Here is a 21,150-nt window from a genome sequence, read left to right on the forward strand (position 1 = left end):
TAAGCGCAGGGAAAGTTCAGCATAAGATATTAATAAACATAGCACATGATACTGGCACACTTAATGAGCATATACATGGCATAAACAAGCATGATATATTTTATCCTTATCATCCACCACTGGTCCTTGGCCTCTCCAAATACTTGAAATGTTTCGTTACAGCGTGTCCTGCTGTGTGCCTCCCACACTCCTGACCTCAGAGCACACCGATCAATATCTAACATGCTTGATATTCTTGTTGGTCAGGCTGTAGCTGTGCAGTCAGACAATACTGACCAAAGTAAAGATGCAAAGTATTGTTTAGAAGCAACATAATGCCTCAAAACGGCTTGAAGCATATTTTTACATACACTTATCTTTTTTTTAAACAACTCCTGACTTGCTTTTATGGATATTTTTTGCAGCGTGCTTCACCTCCAACAGAAGAAGACATAGATGAGAACAGGCTTCTGGGAGATGACTGACGGCTCCTCTCAGCCAACCAGAGCAGGGATGCTGCGAGCACCTCGCCCGCTTCTCTGACGCTATTGGCTGCTCTCTGGAGAGTCGGGGTTTGTTCTGATATTAATGACTGCTGAGGAGACGGCGGCGCATCTATGTGGTCCGCCTGACACTTGATCGAGGGGGAGAGATGCGCCCTCAACAGCCGCTGTGAAGACGGGAAGGGAAGGGCACAGGGAACACATGAATCTCTTCTCCAGACTCTCTCCAACCTGCTTTTGGACTTCGCTTCTTTTTTTTTCTTTTCTTTTTTTTGGTTCGCCGTGTGGAACAGAGGCTCGGACTGATTTCTCATCAGCTGCGTGAAAATAAGAAGACCACACATTGTTGACTGGCTTTATGTTGCGCGCAGGGGCTCCCTCGTCATTGGAGCGGCGCACTTGATGGGAATACAGAAAACACATACGGCTGCTTCGAGAGGCTATGATGGTGAAATCGGGTAAGTTACTCTGCTTACTCCTCAAATGTATTTCTGTCATTTCACACAGACCGCGCGGTCGCGTCTGCGCAGCGCATTGTCCAAGTTAATGGAAGAAAAACGCCTGAATTCAGGGAATCGGGGATGTTTTACCAAATGTGTCGCCTTGGAATTCAAAAAAGACGCGTCGTTTCGTTGAAGTGTTTGCAAGAATTAGTGAACATGTAGCAGGATAATTGTGCTTATCAATGGCCTCGAACCCTCTTTTGACGCGGAGATGCGCTTTTGCGCAACTATGCAGGATGCGCCTCAGCCGCACCGGATTCACGATGGACTCAGTGTAGGGCTGAGAGCCAAATTAGTTAAGGAAATCCAAGTGTGTGTGTGTGTGTGTGTGTGCAAGTGTGTGTGTGGAGTGATGGACTGGCAGTCTCATGTCCCCGGGTCCTGCTTAGTGAGCGCACACCAGACACGTCTCGAAGAAATCCACAGAATGGTGGCCGACCCCCCCAACCCCCCACTCCACCTCCTCCTCCTCCTCTTCACCCTCTCCTCTAAACCTTCCTGTTGCAAACACAGAAGTCGTTACCGACACACGCCACGAAAGTGTGTTACACGCTACCCGGACATCCCCCCACCCACCCCACGCACACACTTGCTTCCACCGTTGCATCCAGGGGCTTTTGCGGAATTAACACCGCCACTGAGAGTCATCCTGGAGCGCATTCACCGTCACCACTTCACCTGCTTGTGCCCGCACACCCACACATCCAGGGATCAGGCTGGCAAGAGAGAGAGAGGGGGAGATGGAGAAAGAGGGAGAGTGGGGGAGAGGGAAGGTATTCACTAATCCCTTAACTGCATTGGGGCGTCTCTCTACCCTCTCTCTCTCTCCCCCTCCCTCCCATTTTATCTCACACCCTCTCCTCTGTCCAAAATGTATGTCATCCAGCAGCAGATGTGTTACTCATGAATGTTTCAAAGGCAGATAAACAGATAATGGCCGATGATGACAAATGGGATTTTCACCAAGGGGGCTGCTCAATGTGACTGCTGTAATCTTCTCTGTGCATGTGTGTGTGTGTGTGTGTTTGTATGTGTTGCTGCTGCTTGTTCCCGGTGATGGATACAATAGATTTTGGCCTCCACAGTGCGAATGACTCACCCCAAAGCAGCTGCTCGCTTTGAAACACACGGTCAAATGCCACATGAGGAGCCACGGTGCCCTCACATCAGACGCGGCGGCACGCTGAGAAAAACCTCGGCCCACACACCACGCATTGTTCCAGAATGATTTGACTTCCTGCCGATCGAGCCGAGGCCGTTCGCTTACGTTATCGTACTCAGCCACCGTCGATTCATGAGAGCAAATATTTGTAAAGGCTTTTCCTCCCAAAATGTGGCTATTAAATGAGCACTGTGTGGTTTTGGGGAAGAAGAGAACGATCTTCATTGAGTGATGGTCTTCTTTTATGCCTAGACATAAACAAACTCTTTGTTGTCATGACTGAATCAACTGAATCAACAAACACACACAAATAAAAGACAACAACTCAATTTCATACTATTTTTACATTTGGCGGACCCTGCCACCTCTCCAGCCTCAAAACTACATAGTGCCCCTTTAAGCTTGTGCTTGCATCATAACATTACAGCCACGTTACAGTCGCTCCCCCACACTGGTAAAAAACAGAAAAGCATAAGTGACTAAATGAACTGAATAAACAAAGACACACACACACGAAAAAATGTCATACTGTTTTACTTTGTTTATATGTGGCGGACCCTGCCACCTTTCTAGCTTTCAACAGTGTTCTGGGGACCTTATTTTCATCTGAGAACAGCTTGTTTATTCAGTTACTGAAAAATAATAGTGTTAAAACCACATAGTGCCCCTTAAAGCTTGTGCTCGCATCGTAGTGTTACAGCCACGTTGCAGCCGCTCCCCCCCAACGCTGGCGAAACCAGTAAAGCAAAAGCGGTAATGGGTCACCTTATTAATTTGGGCACATTTGTTCAAAACAGATCAATATTACATGTCCATACTAAGTCATACGCTTAAACCGAGTGGCTTTGCGAATTGCCTATCGATCCGCGTGTGAAATAGTGAGAAGCAGTGCAGCGGGTGGGGGTGGGGGAGAGGCAGAAAGGTATTGTGCCTGCAGTGGCCTTGTGGAGGCTTGGAGAGCATGATAGGCGCTGTAGGTGTTCCATATTAATTTCTCTCTATAGGCGGAGGGCAGCAGGTTCCCGCGAGGTGAGAGGATGTGTGGGTGCCGAAACGCTGCAACTGGTTCAGAGTCAAAGTGGAGTTGATACTATTAAAGCGGCATCAAAATCGCATTAATCTCAAGATTCCCCCCCCCCCATAATGGCGGTAACAAGATGCCCAGGGATCTGTCGTGGGGGGACGGGGGCTCCTGAGTGAAATGCATGTAAACATATTCACAAGACGGCTGCAGGGGATCAGCTTGTGCAGCCAAGCATAGGCTCTCTGATAGCATCGTGTTCCCAAACAAACACAGGCACCCATTAAAATGGAATAAGCACAGGCAGAGGGCAAAGGGAACAGTGAACAGGGAGTGATGTGCATGTTTGGTCTTGGATCTGGTGGATGGGGGAAGTGCTGAAATATATAAAAGACACAAAGAGAGACAGGAAACAAAAGGATCAAAACGTGGTTTGATGGCAGCATCCATGACATTTTGGTGTTTTCAGTCCGTATCAAAAGGTCAGAACGGGGATGCGGCGCTTGCTTTGTATCCAATGACATTTACTCTTACATTAGCATTTTTGTTATTTAGCTAGCACATGTTTTTAGAGTGTGCTGGATCCACACCACTTTAACAAAAGAGGTACTAAAACATGATCGTGTATATTAGATAAATGTCAGGTAGACCGATGCTGATGATATATAAAAAAAAAATCAAAGCTATTAAGCACTAATTAGTCTGCTATTCTGCAGATTCATATCAGAGCTCGACATGATAGGGACATATGCCCATATTGCAGTTTTCAAACATGAGCGGAGAAGAAGGAGGACATCTAAGGGCTACTGCTGTGCCGTCCATCTGTTCTGCACCCAGATTGATACGTATAGGCCCTCAGTGCACTAATGAAAAGCTTGGTGGATGTTGTATCACGAGAGCAAGCACGAGGAGCGCTCATGGATGGATGAAGCTGGCCTGCATATACACACACGTGTATGGAAATATGCACATACACAGAGCAATTACTGTCTCGTTGTGCTGCTAAACCTTTGAATGGACACAAAGCCATCAAGCGCCTTATCTTTCATCTGTTTCAGCTGAGGAGGAGAAGCTGAGGATGAAAACAGAAAGAGAAAGCCCATATAAAACCCCATGAAATCATAATAAAGAGGTCCGAGCCAGCGATAAATGCATTTCAGTGGCATATAATGATTGATTCCGTCTGCCGTAGGAACTTATTCCCTGCAGGCTTGTGGCCCCTTGACCAGCCATATATTATTCATATAAATATAGATAGCTGCGCATCTCAGAGGCAGCACACATGCCACATTTGCACCTGCAGATTCAATTTGGCTCTGACTTTGAGGGATATGCCGCTGGCTCCGTCCCCCACCTCCTCCTCACACCTCCCTCTCTCATTCTGGCTACCAGCTATACATGAAACATTATGCAGATTTTTGTCAAGAGTGAGTGCGATTATGTTGCCGGAGAAATGAGTGTTGGAATGTTCGCTACGCCTTTGACCTTATCAGCGGCAGCCTTAAGCTGGATACCTTGGCTTAATTTTAATAGATGCAGCACGATGTGAATTAGACAAGGGGACCTAGCTGTGCTCTTTCACTGCGTGGTGCGTTATGCATGCATTATGCGAATGAGCTCGGTTTGTTTTTTTATGCGCTCTGCGAGGACGCTGTCGGCCAAGTTGTGTGTGCATGCTGGTGTCTGCGAATGCATGCATCTTTCTGTGCATTTCTGTCTCCTGTGTGTGTGTCTGTGCATGAGTGCAGGTGGGCGTGCTCCAGCGTTCAATAGTGCAGCATGTGTGTTCTCCCTCACTCGGCCCAAGGGCATGTCTTCACCAGAAATGGGCTTAAAAATCAGAGACGAGGGTCCTGTGGTTAATTTGGAACATTGATTTTACATTAACAGCCGACTCACCGCTGATTCATGACCATTCATGGTTTCCATCCGCTCCCGCACGCACACACTTACATGCAGGAAGCTTCATTATGCATACGCACCGCATAGAAGGCTCCCTTTAATGGACTCTCTCTTACCTTAGAGGAAGTGTAATAGTAAATCAATGGGGTGAAGGGCAGAGGGAGGGACAGTGAAGCCCTCCGGAGGCCCCCATCCACCTAGGGGCTTACCCAGAGGGTCCAGTGTCCACGCAAAGCGTCACCCACTTAATTGTCCTTGTTGTGACATTATACACGGCAATCAAGCTCAGAAAGAGGAACACCTTCTACAAAAAATGTAATTTTGTCATTTTATATAGTGTCAGCTTTTCATGAGCTTAAATTTGTCATTTAAATTTCGATTGTTTCAACATTCACAAGCCGCCTCAGCCCCTCAGGGTCCTGGCATAGACCTCACAAGACATGGTGTACGTCAAACAGAGACGAAACAGCCAAATAAAAATGAGTTTAGAATGAACTGGATACAAACAGGTTACCCTGGAGACAAAAAACAAGTCTACAGTGCATGGGAAGGAAATGTGTTGCAATCGCAGAGAATCTCGGTTTAAAAAATGCTATTTTTAGCTTCTAGACAGTTAGTTTTTTAAAATGTTTTTATGTATATTTTGAGTCATAAAGGAATATTAAAAATAAAAGTCTAGATCATGGAGATACGTGGATTTGTTTAAACAGCAACAACAGGCCAGACACGTATTATTTGGCATTATTGTGATTGTAAACAGATTTATAGCATTTATATTTAGAAGTGAAGCCAGACGTGCAAACTCCGGCATAAATCAGGCAGATAAAGATGATGGAGTGAAAAAAAAGAACATGTACAATTTATTGTACTGGGTGGAAGGTAGTTGGCCATGGCAGCCGCTCTGCCACCTGAACAGGACTAGTCCACATCCTGGAGGGGTTACCACAAAAACGTCAAGCTGCACAGGCCAAAAGAAACCCTCACAGACATGGACATTGGTAATTAGGAAATAGCTGCTACTGAGAGAGGCAGTCAGACGGTATGCAGATAGGCTAGATTTGGCACAGTGGGGGTGACAAGTATTGAGAAGGCAATTAGGCCGACAGCAAACGAGCAGTGAGACAGTAGGATGCCCGGAGAGAAAGATAGGAACCTGAACATGCAGTGAGACTAAATTAAATGCCTAGTTCCTCTATAGTCCGTCACTTGGATGGATCGTGATGTAAATGGCGAACATGAGAAGAAACGTTGGCTGTAAGGGTTTGAAAAGCGGAGACAAATGTGAAATGAAAAGGACAAGGTTTATAAAGAGAGATGTGGGGCTTGCAGTATCGTAAGAAAAAGCGCATGAGAGAACGAGGAGGGAGAGAGAAGAAAGAGCCTGAGAGGGGGAGAGAGGGAGAGAGGGGGTGACTTCAAGAAGAAAGCCTTGCGAGGCTTATTACCAGTGGATCAAAATTCCCAGCGAACCATTTCTACAATACATGGGCTATTCTCCTGAAAGAGGAGGCAATTCGGCTGCGCCCTACTTTCCACTTACGTCTGACCTTTATGTCTTCCACCCAGTTTTACCACAGCGAGTGTAATGTCTACCTTTCAGCAGATGCGATACTGCCTTGTTACTACTTAAACAGTGCAGGCCTCATAATCATCTCCCTGAGGGCCAATATGCTCCCACAAAAACCTACATCTAGCTTTTATTCCACAGCTCAGATCTCATTCTGTTTCACGCCAGCCATAAGCCACACAGAACTTGTGTTTTGTAGAATGAATGATCTTATTTTTGCATGAACTGTAGGTCAACCTGTCGCAACAAAGGCAGGGCATCGACGAGCAACCGACCTGCGGCAAAGCAATCGTCTTTTACGCGCCCCCGCTCCGCTAAAGCGCATCCGAGCCCTGCGAGGCGACGGGGAGGATTTATAACTCATTTCAATAAACAGCATAAAACAAACAGTTCTGCCAGGCTGTTTGGCTGCCCGGCCGACCTGAGTCAGGCTTGCCTGAATTAGCACCGCAGAGCCACCAGGACCGATGCTTTCTGCCCCTACTGTGCACACTCATTAATTTAAAGTGGTCATATCTCACTGGTCTCTAATCAAACTGTATTTGTGCCATTACTGTCCGCACCAGCCACAGTGTTAGCATAATGGAGGCGGCCCGGTGGGATAGTAAGTATGAGGTGTTGCCAAGATCTGGATGGAAAAGCTTTTCACCTTGACAGCGGCTGAACCTCTTAAAATGTAGCATCATCCCAGTTTGGGTATATCATGATGAGCTTGGCGCCATTTCCACATGAGAGCAAATTATCTCCTAATATCACATTTTAGGCAAAGCCATAAAATCCTCACAACAAAGAAAAAATGTGCCTGTGTGTAATTAGTATTGAACAAAAAGTCAGTTATGTGAGTTTTTTACCTGGCAACACGAGTAACCTCAACACGCAGCATTTTAATGAGGACAGATTCCAAGTTATTCAGTCAAATGTCACACTAATTAAGAGTGGAATCAGTGCCTAATGAGGACTGGAGACATACCAGTTTATAATGGTGATGCAATGACATCCCTGAACGGCTTCTCAGTTGGAAAATGTCAATAAATATACAGATTATTAGTAGTGACAGGAGCTTCCAACTTTTAATGGTGATGGTGCAACACTTCCATGAATGAAAAATGCCAGATTGAAATACAGATATATTTCTTAAAGTGATTATAATCAGTATTTTCTATATTAGCAATGGATCAAATAACTTATGAACTTGTAATATGAAGAGGTAGCTAACTAAGCGGCCAGGCTGGTATAGTCCAAATAAACGTGACGCAAGAGTCACTTCTGGCTCGACAACTTGTGGTTGATTTGCATTGCTGAGGTACTGTATGTGAAATCATGTATTTATTTCTTTTGTCATTTTTAGCCGTAACTGTAACGTTTACAGATGCAGTATATAGTAAAACTCAATGGCGGACCTATCTGGGATTTTTGCTCACGTTTCTTCATTAACTGTGTTGCCTTGCTAGCGCCTTTGATAAAAGTGTTGTCATTAATGAGATATGAAAGAATAATTTTTCATGAAGGCCATCCGTACACTTTGAAATAACTTAATTAAAAAAGATAATTAAATTGTTTCTACGCTATTGTGTGATGCAGGGGTTTTCTATGTGGAAGTTATAGTCGACAAACATTGTGATTGGTACTATAGTAGCAGATGTTATCTTACTGATACGGATTACTGTATCATTATGTAAATGTTGGCTGATAAGTAACAAGAATTTGTAGTTAAGTTGTGAGAATAGGTTTGACATAATATAGAAACAGTGACTCAAAGTTGGTTGGTGCATTGTGTTTGTTCACCAGAGAGCAAAGACGAGTTGATATTTTTAACTGTAAAATGTCTACTTGATGTGCATCTCAGTCACACACACACAAAAAAAAGCCATCAGTATCAAGATTGTTTGCTCATGTTAGGGCTCGGCAATATATATGATAGAAATTGTTATGGTGACATGAGACTATACACCGTTTGAGATTTTGGATGTCGTTGTATCATGATATGGCATAAGGCATTTTAAAGGCTGCATTACAGTAAAGTGATGTCATTTTCTGAACTTACCAGACTGTTCGACTTGTTCTAATATTTGTCTTTTCCCAATTAGTCATTATACTCACATTACTGATTATTATTTATCAGAAAACTTATGATGTATCAAGGTAATTGGTCAAAAATATTGTGGTATTTGATTTTGTTGCCCAGTCCTAACATTTATGAAGTGCTTTTGAGGACATATCAAAATATTGCGATATATTTATTGTGTATCGCAATACAGCCTAAAAATACTGCGTTATTATTTTAAGGCCATACCGCCCAGCCCTTGTTCATGTTATATGTTGACGTACAAAATCAATTTTAAACCCACAAATATAGCTGTCAGTATCAGCCTCAAAAATCAAGTATTGATCAGGCTATAGTAATAATCACCTGACTATTAACTCCCCTCAGTTCTTTGCTTTGTATTGTCTTTTAGCTCATAGCATTGTTTTTAGCTGTTGCAGACAGCTGTTTCTGACTCTGAATCTCTCAAATAGCAGATAGACAAAGATAGCAACTAGCTGTTGAAAATAGCATATAGCATGGTATTGTAACCCTAACCCTGGTGGAGACCAATCCAGAGCTTAAAGAAAGGAAATATCGCACTTGGTGGCCAGACACATGACCTCAACACAAGAATTCAATTGTTCCTTAGTTCCTGCTGGACGTGTAAATAGATGTATGCTAGTAAATTCTTCATATAAACATATAAGTTAATTGTATTTCAGTGTTGTCCTTAGCGTTCTGTGGTCGCCAACTAGCCTACAAATTAGCTGTCGGCGAGTAACTGATGTATTTCACACAGTAAAGGCAGTCCTGAAACAAACTAGATAGCAGGAGCTTGTTTGCTGTAATGTTCACAGTCAGGATTAACACTAGTGCAAGTGAAAAGCCCATGGGCTAGTCTGTCAGCCTCCTACTGTAATGGAGGTGCTTTGGAGACCATGGCTTGAATGATTGCCCCCCCGCCTTCCTCTGACACCTGGGAACTCGTGTTAGCTCCATGAGTGAACACCTTAGCCTGACCTATAAAAGGCTTCCATTGGCTCCTCGAGCAAATGTCAAAGCTGAGGCGTAATGCGTTAGTGCAGTCAGACATTAGGTTGCAAGAGATCCCATTTCGAGCTCTCTGGGTTAAATTACTGGCTGTTGATTATGTATCTCTCCGCTCAAGATTTCCAGAGGCTTTTCCAGGCGCAGATTACAAGCATCCGTCTTTGAATTCTATTTGCCGCAGCCATATTAACCGCATTTCTCTTGGTCCAACAGTTGCGTAGCCAAGTTATTGCCACTTAATACACCACAACAATCTTTAATCTTGGAAGTCCTTGTTTTCATCCACCTTTAACAGCGTTTTGGCTAATTCTTCTGCTTCATGGTCAATATTTCCTGCAACGACAGCATTTCAGGGTCGCCAGAGGTTAATACACCACTTCTGATACTACGACAAGTTCCTCCCCTGGCAAGTCATTTTGTCCTCCAGATCTCCCCTCTCCCTTTTCCCTTCCACCTCAATTACCGGCGACTGAGCAGCGGATTGTGGGAAATTAGCTCTACATCGTAGCAGTGGGTGTGTGGGGGGCTGCGGCTGGGTAGCTCGACTGGCCCTTTTACTAATAGGTTAGTGCAAGCGCTGTGGACTCCGTAGTCACAGCAGTCACGGTGCAAGGCCTCCAAGAATATAGACTTCACTAGGCTTCACATAATGCAGTCGCACAATACCAATTTACCTGTTCAACTGCCTGTGGACGATTAGGATTGTTCACTTAAGATGATGCAGTTCGGTACAGTATTTCGACTTTATAACAAAGTGCATTGAAGTGCATTATTTGTATTTGTGCATTCTTAATGGGGGCTGTGTCGTTGAAAGCTTCTCACACACATCTTGATTAAGAATAAAAAAGCTCCGCGGATGTTCCACTTTTCATTTACATGCAGATAATCTGAAAGCACGCATTGTCAAAACATTTCATTGGTTTTGTTACACAGTCAGCCATCCAGCCTTGATTGTCTTTACTCCAAACTGTTTTATTATGTAACTAAATCATTGACTCAACACTGCTCTGCTTAGACGGCGAGCGCTCCCAAAGACTCAGTGCGTTTGCCGCATCAGACACATTGCCACACAAGATGTCACCTCCTATTCAGTCAGCTTCTTCGCACAAATGTTTCCCATCAACAGCCCTTCGCTGGGACCCCAGCCGACATCCAGGCGACTTTAAATCAAACCTCATTTGCATACATTTGTCTACAACACGTAAAAGGTTTGGATTTCTGTGACAATGAAAGGCGTGTGATGTTTAATCTGGTGTTGCTTCAGAGACATACATTTGGAAGTAGCATTACTGCGAATAATTTGAAACTAAATCTCTGTTTTAAATGCATAGGCTGGATGTCAAAGTAAGCGCTTCGAGGTAAATCTGCCCTTAACATGAGTAAGATTCCATTAAAGAACCACGTTGGATTCAATGCAAGATAAATGCATAAAGAAAAGTGAGTCCTTCTGATATTCATTCAATATTGTATTATTTAAGTAGATCATTATTCTGAAGAGAACATTTTAAACAATGTAATGGGTCTACTTAGCAAAGTTTTAACGCAGTGTGCAATAAGATATTGTATGCCAAAGTACTCCACAGATTCAGCCTCAAGCTCCTATAACATGAAAAGTTTGAAAAATAAAGATCAGAATCGATGCAGCAGAAAGTTATAGCTTTTCTTTATTCCACACACTCTCCTTCCTTGTCAAAACCTGGTGCCTACATTATCCACGATGCAAATTGATTCAGGTGTGTTATGCTAGTAGCAGCTATTATAACCTTGAGCCGTTAGCCTCAAGCAGAGATAGCAGAGTGGACTACAGAGGTCTGGTTCTCTGCTTCTTTCTTGATTATTTTTCAAACAAAACAGCCCCAACGGATGGTGACACAAGACATCACATGAGGCAATTTATCAGGCTTTATGAGCCACAACAGGCTTTATACAACTTTTGATCCCATATTGAATTTTGAATGGTTAGAAATGGTTAAATAATTTAATTTCATAACAGCTAGAGCTGGAGTGATCAGTTAATCATTAGAAATATTGTCTGCAACAATTTATAAAAATGTACTTAATCAAATTGAAGTAATTTCTTTAAAGGTGCAATGTGTAGGAATTGGCCACCTGTCAAATTCAACAAATAGGGGGCAGCATATCACTTTAGTCAATACTAACTGCTTATAACTGTAGCTGCAGTTAGCTAGTTAGCTAACTTAGCTTTATTAATTCTTTTGGGAGGTTCCCTCAGGGAAATTGAAGCTCCGTGTCACACACAGCACTGTTACACACATATACAGTAAAATAAGTATACATATAAATAAATAAATATAAAATAACACTATAAGGATTATTATTATATTATTATATATTATTATTATTATTATTATTATTATTATTATAAGCTGGCCTCAATTCTGACTGGAGGCTCGGAGCACAGGGGAAGTGTTTTTGTAATTGTTGCTATTTTTGTTTAATGTTTTGAAGTAAAATTCCTACATATTGCACCTTCAAGATAAAAATTTGCCGTGTTGCAGCGTCTCAAATGTGAACATTTCCTGTTTTTTAGATAATCTTTGGGTCTTGGACAAAACAAACAATATGTTTCAGGTTTGGGTCTGGGAAATCTAGATGAGGATCCTGACTTTCATTTTATAGGCAAACAATCAATCAATCTGCCCCTTCACTGCAACTATAATTCTGCTGCCACAGTCAAAGTGTTGGCATTTTAAAGAACAATACACACAGTAACGGCCACAACCGGGCCTAAAATCAAGATTTTCATGAACCAAGTGTTGGCTTATCATAACATCATTTGATCCTCACTAATTAGCAGGGAAATATGTTGTGTTTGCTGTCCACAACATCTTGCAAATTGTCCGGTAAAGCCCTCCTAATCCCATCCTAGATTTTTCGCCAATGTGGGACACCAGACATTAACATTAAACAAAAGACATCCTGTTTCTCAATCTGCTTCTTTCAATCCTTCCTTTCTAACAGTAATGTCCTCCGCAGTAAAGTAATACCTGATTTAAACTCTTTGTCTTATTCTACAAAAAGATTTCCAATTCCTACAACTTAATTTTTGAGTTCTTACAGAAAATATCAATCACAAAATGGCCTAAAAATTCTACAATTAACATCATTGGTCAGACAAATAACAGTTACAACAGTAACCTGACCACATTACACTGCTCGTGATTGTGATTACCAGAGAGACAAAAAGCCAGAGCAAGCAGAGGTGAGACCCAGGCGCTGTAGGCTGGATCACAGACTCCAGCCTGTGTTTCCAGGGCACAGATCAGCCCACAATGAAGAGCCAGTGCTGAGGGAGAGAGGCTAAGCCCTGTTTATCAGAATGCTCTGGATGTTGCAGCTTATTAAAGTGCCAGGTGCTTTTGAAAAATAATACCCCCCTCCTCTCTCTCGGTCTCCATCCTCAGCTCAGTGTCTGCCCTCCCTCGTCCCTCCTCCCCCTCCACACCAGGCTCCAGCCAGTGCTGGAGCAGAGGTTGAGGAATGAACCCTTGGCTTGGTTTCGCCTTGCCAGCGGGGCAAACTGCAGTGTTTCTTCTGCCTTCAGAAGTTTTGTCTTTATATATATATTTATTTATATTATTCTATTTTTTCCCCCCACATCTCCCCTGTGGCCACTGAGGTGGAAACAGCACGGGTGATGAAATGAACCCATTTCTTTCCTTCCTTGTTCTCACTTCCCAGCTGCCGTCACACTTCTTCCCTTGATTCTTTCCATTTCATCCCCTGTCTCTCTTGACTTTTCCCATGATGTGGTGCGCGCTCTTATAGGCCAGAAATATCACAAGCACCATCGAACCCATCTGTTCGGTAAGAGGCGGTTACATACGACAAATTACATGGTACACTTCAGCTGTGGAGGTTCAGACGATGGAGACCGGATAATATGATGGTAAAAGGGACTCCACATAGAAAAAGACTTGATGGAAGAGGATGTATCACAGTTCTATTTGCCCTCTGCAGTGTGTTATTTTTCTCTTGTATGAAGATATTTACAGACAATTTAATCAATATTTGTTCCTGTGAGAACCAAAAGAAGCTCTGCTACACTGTAAATGACAGATAATCAAAGGACAAAATCTGCTCACGGTCTCGATTCTGTAATGTTTGTTTAAAACCACTTTTTAAAACCACATTGTGTTAAAATATTCTGAAAATAGCTTTCAACAAGAAATTAAGAGGAACACATGAAACTATGTCAATAGATTGACACGGTGTTGGAGTTGTGGATGTGATGCATATGTGAATGGTGAACCTTGTTGTGTGTTTTATGATTAGTATTTTTGCATGTTGGGCTGTGGAGTAACACAGGCTGTGCCCCTGTCAAGCGCGTTACACTTTTTGCTCCCCACTGTAATTATGTAATCTGACTTCATACTAATCCCCCTATTACATTGCCTAAATTGCATATGTTAAAGACCGCCCTTGGTCCTGACAGACATGAGACTTATTATAAACTCAGAATATATACATTTATAATAACACTAGTACAGTAGAATTCAATACCTTGGTACATGTACATGGTATCATTACCTTTAGTTTTTGTACCATTATATACCTTAAAACTTATATATTGCTGCAAACCTACTTGCAGTGTCCCAAAAACACTATGTATAAGCATAACTACATAATGTAATACACAGTTTTGTTCTGTATTAGGGTTGCAACGGTTGAGATGGTATTACACAATTATTATAATTATTGTTATCAGTGACCCTTAATGGAATGAAAACAGATGAAGAGGTTTCTTAGTTGAACAAACACTTTATTATAATTTCATAAAATGTATATATCGCTGCAACACTATTCTGTATATATCAAAGCCAAGTAAAATTTGTTATAGCCCTGAGCCTTCACTCCATTCAGACAAGGGTCGTGTACAAAATCTTTCCATATTTACTATATAGGGCAGTATTTTTAACCTCAACCCTCTAAATTCTAAGTGGGAAATGTACAAACTAATATAGCAGCCTCAAAAATTCCCACAATAGACATTCACCAGTTTCTGCTAACTATCTTATTAATTTCTGCACTTACCGGTTTCAATGTACTATGTTCTATGTACTCACATACCTGTGAGTGATGACGCAAAACGCTGATGTTTCATTGTGTTTACTCTCTGCTCATTCGAGAGTAAACTACTGATTGTTCTTTAATATAGAGAGCGGGGATGGGAAACGTCATTTAGCAAAATCCACAGATAAGACCTGTGTTAATCTGTTTTTGAGATTTCATTATTGTTATTGGTAAACATGCGTGTCTGATCGCACAGAATCATAATTACGTATGTTTTCCCTTCAGGCCTGTGTGGGTGTGTATGTGTGTGTGTGTGTTCCTGTGTGTGTGTGTAAACACCTCAACATTGCTGTTTGCAATGTGTGGCCACTGCTGAACTGCATTACTGGTCATTTTCCAAAAATATTAAATCCTATTAGCGTGCAGATTTGTTGATTGCACACAGATTAATTATGTCAACACATTAAATTGCACTTCCATCTCCCCTGGCTGTTGGTTACTGCATATTCAAACAAACAGGTGTGAACCACATCTGTGTCAAATGCGTAGTTTGCATGTACAGCCTTACTGTGTCTCAATAAGGTGTGCGTCATTGGCTGCCCGTTTACGTGTTGCCATAGTGACTGACATATTCCTTTAAGCAGCTCTTGGCCTAAAGGCTAATGCTTAAGCCTTAGCATGTCTGCCATTTAAGAATCTTAATAAAGCCTTCCTCTTTGACCAATAATAGACTCGCGCTGCCAACATCAGGATTGAATGCCATAACGTGGGGGGGGGGGCACATCGGTAAGTCCCCCGAATGAAGTCTAGAAGGTCAAACAGATGTAAATCCACGGTTCTATGTCTTGAAGGGAGCGTGTATAAATGTCAACATGCATCAGTGTGCCTATAACAAATGTCAATATGACCAAATCCTTCTCTCATTCCCTGATCATGTAATACTCATACCAATCCTCTCTCTGTCTTGTTTGTCTTACACAGGTAGGAATGGACTGGGCCCTGGACTCTGGAAGCTTGTAACGACCATCAATGAATGAGGACATCCATTTTTAAAGAGCAGATTTTTCATGGATACCTATAAATGTGCCCAACACAAGTCCTTTGAGGTTTAATATCACTCCATCCATTTTTTCCTTTTTCCCCACTCCTGCCTTCTCGAGTCTGCCTGACTGCAGCCTCGGCCCTGAACCCTGACACCAGCAGGCAGCATTGAGTGATTGGTCATTACATCCAAGGGCATCTACACAGCAAGACAAAAAAACCCTCGGGAGCCCTGCTGCGGTTGTTGGTGGTTGTGGCAGGGGGGGCGCTGAGTCAATCGCCTCAGCAGCTGCAGCAAATGATTCATTATTTGTGAAGTTAACAGCTCAGACCACTTAATCTACAAGGACCAATTTCTTACTGGAGGGAATCGGTCCAATATGAAGGACGTGTCATTCGTGGATCTCTTTGTTGGCTTGGCCATGGCCTCTTTTGTTGTGGCTACAGAGGAGAGGCCCGATTGCCCAAAGCTCTGTGTATGCGAGATTAGACCCTGGTTTTCTCCCAGTTCGGTGTACATGGAGGCACAGACAGTTGACTGTAATGACTTGGGACTCTTTAGCCTGCCGGAGAAATTGCCAGTGGGCACACAAGTACTATTACTGCAAACAAACAATGTTGCAAGGATTGACGAACCCTTGGATTACCTGGCCAACATCACAGAGATTGATTTATCACAAAACAACTTATCCTCCATCAGTGACGTCCATCTGGGGAATCTTCCTCAGCTGCTCTCCCTTCACATGGAGGAAAATTGGATACGAGAGCTGCCTGACCGATGTCTCGCTGAGGTGGCTAACCTGCAGGAGCTCTACATGAATCACAACCTCATCTCCTCCATTTCCCCGTTGGCTTTCCAGGGTCTCAGCAACCTCGTGCGGCTCCACCTCAACTCTAACAAGCTGAAGGTCATTAAAAGAGATTGGTTCGAACCCATGCCAAATCTGGAGATCCTGATGATCGGCGAGAACCCTGTTCTTTCTATCGATGATATGAACTTCAAACCTCTCAGTAACCTCCGCAGTCTTGTTCTCACCAGAATGAACCTGTCTCAGCTTCCTGATGACGCACTGGCCGGTCTTGATAATCTGGAGAGCATCTCTTTCTATGATAACACATTCCCTGAGGTGCCTCATTCTGCACTGAAAAATGCAAAGAATCTCAAGTTTTTGGATCTAAATAAAAACCCAATCTCAAGGATACAGAGAGGGGACTTTGTGGATATGCTCCATCTGAAAGAACTGGGGATTAATAGCATGCCAGAGCTAGTTTCCATCGACAGCTTTGCCCTCAATAACCTCCCCGAGCTGACAAAAATAGAAGCCACCAACAACCCTAAACTCTCCTATATCCATCCTAATGCTTTCTACAAACTACCGCGCCTGGAAACCCTAATGCTAAATGGCAATGCGCTCAGTGCCCTCCACAGGATTACTGTCGAGTCCCTCCCTAATCTCCGAGAGGTTAGCATGCATAGCAACCCCATACGTTGTGACTGTGTAGTCCGCTGGATGAACATGAACAAAACCAACATTCGCTTCATGGAGCCTGATTCTCTGTTCTGTGTGGAGCCTCCCGAGTACGAGGGCCAGCATGTCCGACAGGTGCACTTCAGGGAGATGATGGAGATTTGTCTGCCACTCATCTCTCCCGAAAGCATGCCCGGGCATATTAAAGCACAGAATGGGTGCTCGGTGTCTCTCCATTGTCGGGCCTTTGCTGAACCGGAGCCGGACATCTACTGGGTCACCCCATCTGGGACTAGGGTCCTGCCTAACACCGTGTCTGAGAAGTTCTACATGCACCCGGAGGGAACTTTTGACATCTATGATATCACAGAAAATGAGGCTGGTCTTTACACTTGTGTTGCGCATAATCTAGTTGGTGCTGATCTTAAATCTGTTTCAGTAGAGGTGAATGGATATTTCCCCAAATCTGCAAATGGGTCTCTGAATGTCAGAATCAAATCAGTGGAGTCAAACTCCATCCTGGTTTCATGGAAGGCCGGCCCTGGCACCCTGGCTCCAAACATCAAGTGGTACACAGCGTCAGGCACTGAACATCCCACCACTGCGTTTACCACCAGGGTACCCTCTGATGTCCAGGTCTACAACCTCACCCATCTCAGCCCCGCCACTCACTACAAAGTCTGTGTGGATGTGCGCGGCATCCACTACAACCATGACACCAAATGTGTCAATGTCACCACTAAGGGATTAGAGCTGGCAGCCAAGGACACAGAAAAATGGGACGCGGCAGTAATCACCGTCTTTGGCGTGCTCTTGGCTGTGATTTCTGTGGCGTGCCTGCTTATTTATGTGTCTCTGAGGAACCACCACCTTTATGGGGATATAAGGAAATGCGACTCTAAAGCTTCGCTGACACCAGTGGAAGCTACCGGTATGCACTCTCCTTTCTTTACAAATCTGTGGGTTACAGGGAAGGGACTGCCAAGCGGAGTGGAAGTGAAAGCCACAGTCATAAATGTATCTGACAATGCCTTTTAAGGAGCGCAGCTTTGTAGAGCACCACACACCAACTCCACTGAATGGACGAGGCCATGGGCAGGGGTGGATGAATCTGTAGTACTGTTTCAAAGGCTTACCCATTGCTGGTCCCCCGGCTCAGACACACTGGCAAAACTATTACCGGACTGGGATGGAACAGTTTATAATAGACTCCATGCTCTCCCAGTTTCAACCCCAGCTGAAGTGGTGGCTTTGTTGCATCAAACCGAGCTAACATCAACCAGGAAGGGGCATTTACTGCTAAATGATATATTTCAGTACCATTCATACGGGAATGCAGGCCGAGGAAAGAAGGTGAAGATGATGATGAAGGTCAACTCTCTTGTAATTGACTGTTAAATGTGTTCAGAGTTGTGGAACTGTCCGTGTGGTCCCAAGCAATACCGTCTGTGCTTTGTAAAACCTCCATAGACGAGTTAGAGATACAGTAATAACACCTGTCTATATTGGGAAAGGAGATTTAGTAGAGTAGACAAATAACAGTGACTATGGTGTAAGCCTTTTGATGAAATATACCCCCCCCCCACCCCTTTTTTCTATTTAAAAATGGATTCTTGATTTTTCATGGAAATATTGTTATATATTCTATTATGTTCATGTAATGACAAATCCTCTGTATCTGAATGGTTTAAATGGGTTTTAAATTAAGGCAAGGAGCAGACAACTTTTGATTACAACGTCACATTAAGCTTAATGAAATTCAGCGACAAAATGAGTATCAAGAGAGGACATTTGCCAAATGGCTGTTTATGCTGTGTAGTTCTCATTGCATCGGTGACGGGGAAACAAATGCATTGGACTGAAAACAAATATAACAGGTTGATTAAAACCGAGGTGACTGATGTGTCGTCTCCTCACGAAAGCGGTCTGTTATGCCCTGGTAAGTGCCTACAACAAGAACTACATGAGGTAAACAGAGAAGAGAGTGAAGAGACACGTCAGCCGCGGCAGCGACACATGGCCATGTCATCATCGCAGAGTCACAAGCTATTCTCCAGTACTTTTAGTGGAAATACTTTCTCAGTATTTTTAGCATACATATTTTAAGAAAACATTTCGTTGTTGCTTTGGGTGTAAAGTTAAAAAGCCATTTTTATATTAACTGTACTATATGTGATCAATGGGCACAACAGACTAATTAAGAAAAGTGCTAAGAAAAAAAAATAAATGTCATTGTTTCTTTTACAAACAGTTGCCTACTTTTCTTCTCATGTTTGTCATTTGTCATGCAATACTATAACTATACTACTTTTCTTAACACTTTATAATAACCATCATTGATAAATGGTAGATTTATAGTTAAAGGTGCACTATGTATGAAATTTGGTTTAAAACATTTTTAAGAATTATATGAAATTACTGACAGAATGTGGCGAATGAACAGTTCTGATGGTGTTAACGACGCCTATGTGTTGTATTGCTGAGATATCTACTGTAGTTAGCATGCTAACCAGCTAGCCCCAACCTGTCCTGTCTCGTAGTACCAATGCAAGATCCCAATCAGGACCACTCCATCAACTCCACGGCTTACTGAGCTAACTAGCTACCAGCAGCTTCGGTTAGCAGCAGTTAGCGGTTACTCTGGTGATATGCTGCCCCTATTCGTTTGGAGTGACCTTGCTTTGACAGGTGGCCAATTCTTACCTAATGCACCTTTAAACTGGGAATAGACAAGTTTTCTGCTTCAGCGTATCATTATGAAGTAAATGATTGCACAATGTAATGCACAATGTTTACATTGGTTCCCAATAAACCTCACTATCACCACAGATTTTTGTCTTCCACCGGGGACGCGGTCACCAGGGAAAAGGAAGGTTAACTGGCAATCCACTTCTATTATAGACTAAATGATTGAATAAACTCACGTTTTGTCCTGCGTTTTGTTTGTTGCCACTTTAATTTAACGTTTGTTAATATTTGTTTAACTGTTAAACAATGAAATGCTTTATAAACGCTTTATCAAGCAATTGTAAAGGTTTATAAGCATCAGTTGCAACAATTACTTAAAGGGTAACTCCACCAATTTTACACATGAAAATGTGTTTAAAGTGCTCGAGGAGTACTACTACTGAAAAAATACAGTCTTTGGCTGCTCCAGGGGAAGCTGCCTGTAATCTGATAAATTGCCACCAGTGATTGAATCTGTGATTTGTATGTGTTTAATTACAAATGCCAATAAACAGATTTAACAAAAAAAAAAAAAAAATTGCCACCAGTGATGTCTCTTAGTAAGTGAGTTGCATTGTGGGCATTGTAGGCGCTAGGTGAAAAGGAAGAATGTGTAGGCATTATCTCTGGTTCTGCAGTAATTTAATTTGTTTTTAAACAGTTGATTATGAGTCCAACATTGTTGTGGACTGCTTTTCAAAACCTGGTGCCTACATTACCCACAACGCAACTTAGCTGCTGAGAGACATCACTGGAGACAATTTAGACCTGTAAATTGTAGACCTCCCCAAGACCTGTAAACATACTGTAAAGCGAAAAATTGATGGAGTTACCTTTTAATAAATGGTTTAGAAAGCATTTTATTGTTTGTTAACAGTGAAATAACTATTAACTAGTGCTGGGCAATATAGACATATAGTTTCATATCACGATGATATGAAACTATATGTCATCTTAGATTTTGGATATCATCATCATGATCCCTACAATATTGATATCAAGGTGTGATACCTGTTTTTGTTGCCTGGTCCTAGCATTTATGAAGTGCTTTTGAGATTTCACAATATTGAGATATGTATTGTGTATGGCGTTATAGCTAAACATATTTTATTTTAAGGCCATATCACCCAGTTCTACTATTAAAGGGGCACTATGTAGTTTTGGAG

At 42.7% G+C, this 21,150-nt stretch overlaps 1 protein-coding gene across 2 annotated transcripts; it reads left to right on the forward strand.

Annotated features, from left to right (window-relative positions):
• The first annotated feature begins 850 nt into the window (after positions 1-850).
• On the forward strand, positions 851-18,829 carry lrrn3b (leucine rich repeat neuronal 3b). Of its 2 annotated transcripts, none has more exons than XM_073480701.1 (2): positions 851-940; positions 15,729-18,829. In XM_073480701.1, exon 2 carries the CDS (start codon positions 16,169-16,171, stop codon positions 18,293-18,295), a length of 2,127 nt encoding a protein of 708 aa, XP_073336802.1. In that variant the 5' UTR covers positions 851-940; positions 15,729-16,168; the 3' UTR covers positions 18,296-18,829. The 2 variants fall into 2 exon arrangements, with proteins under 2 accessions (XP_073336802.1, XP_073336803.1); XM_073480702.1 differs by having other exon boundaries at positions 15,733-18,829.
• Positions 18,830-21,150: the final 2,321 nt, after the last annotated feature.

Source organism: Pagrus major, chromosome 14, assembly GCF_040436345.1.
Source record: "Pagrus major chromosome 14, Pma_NU_1.0".
In the NCBI taxonomy this organism is placed as follows: Eukaryota; Metazoa; Chordata; class Actinopteri; order Spariformes; family Sparidae; genus Pagrus; species Pagrus major.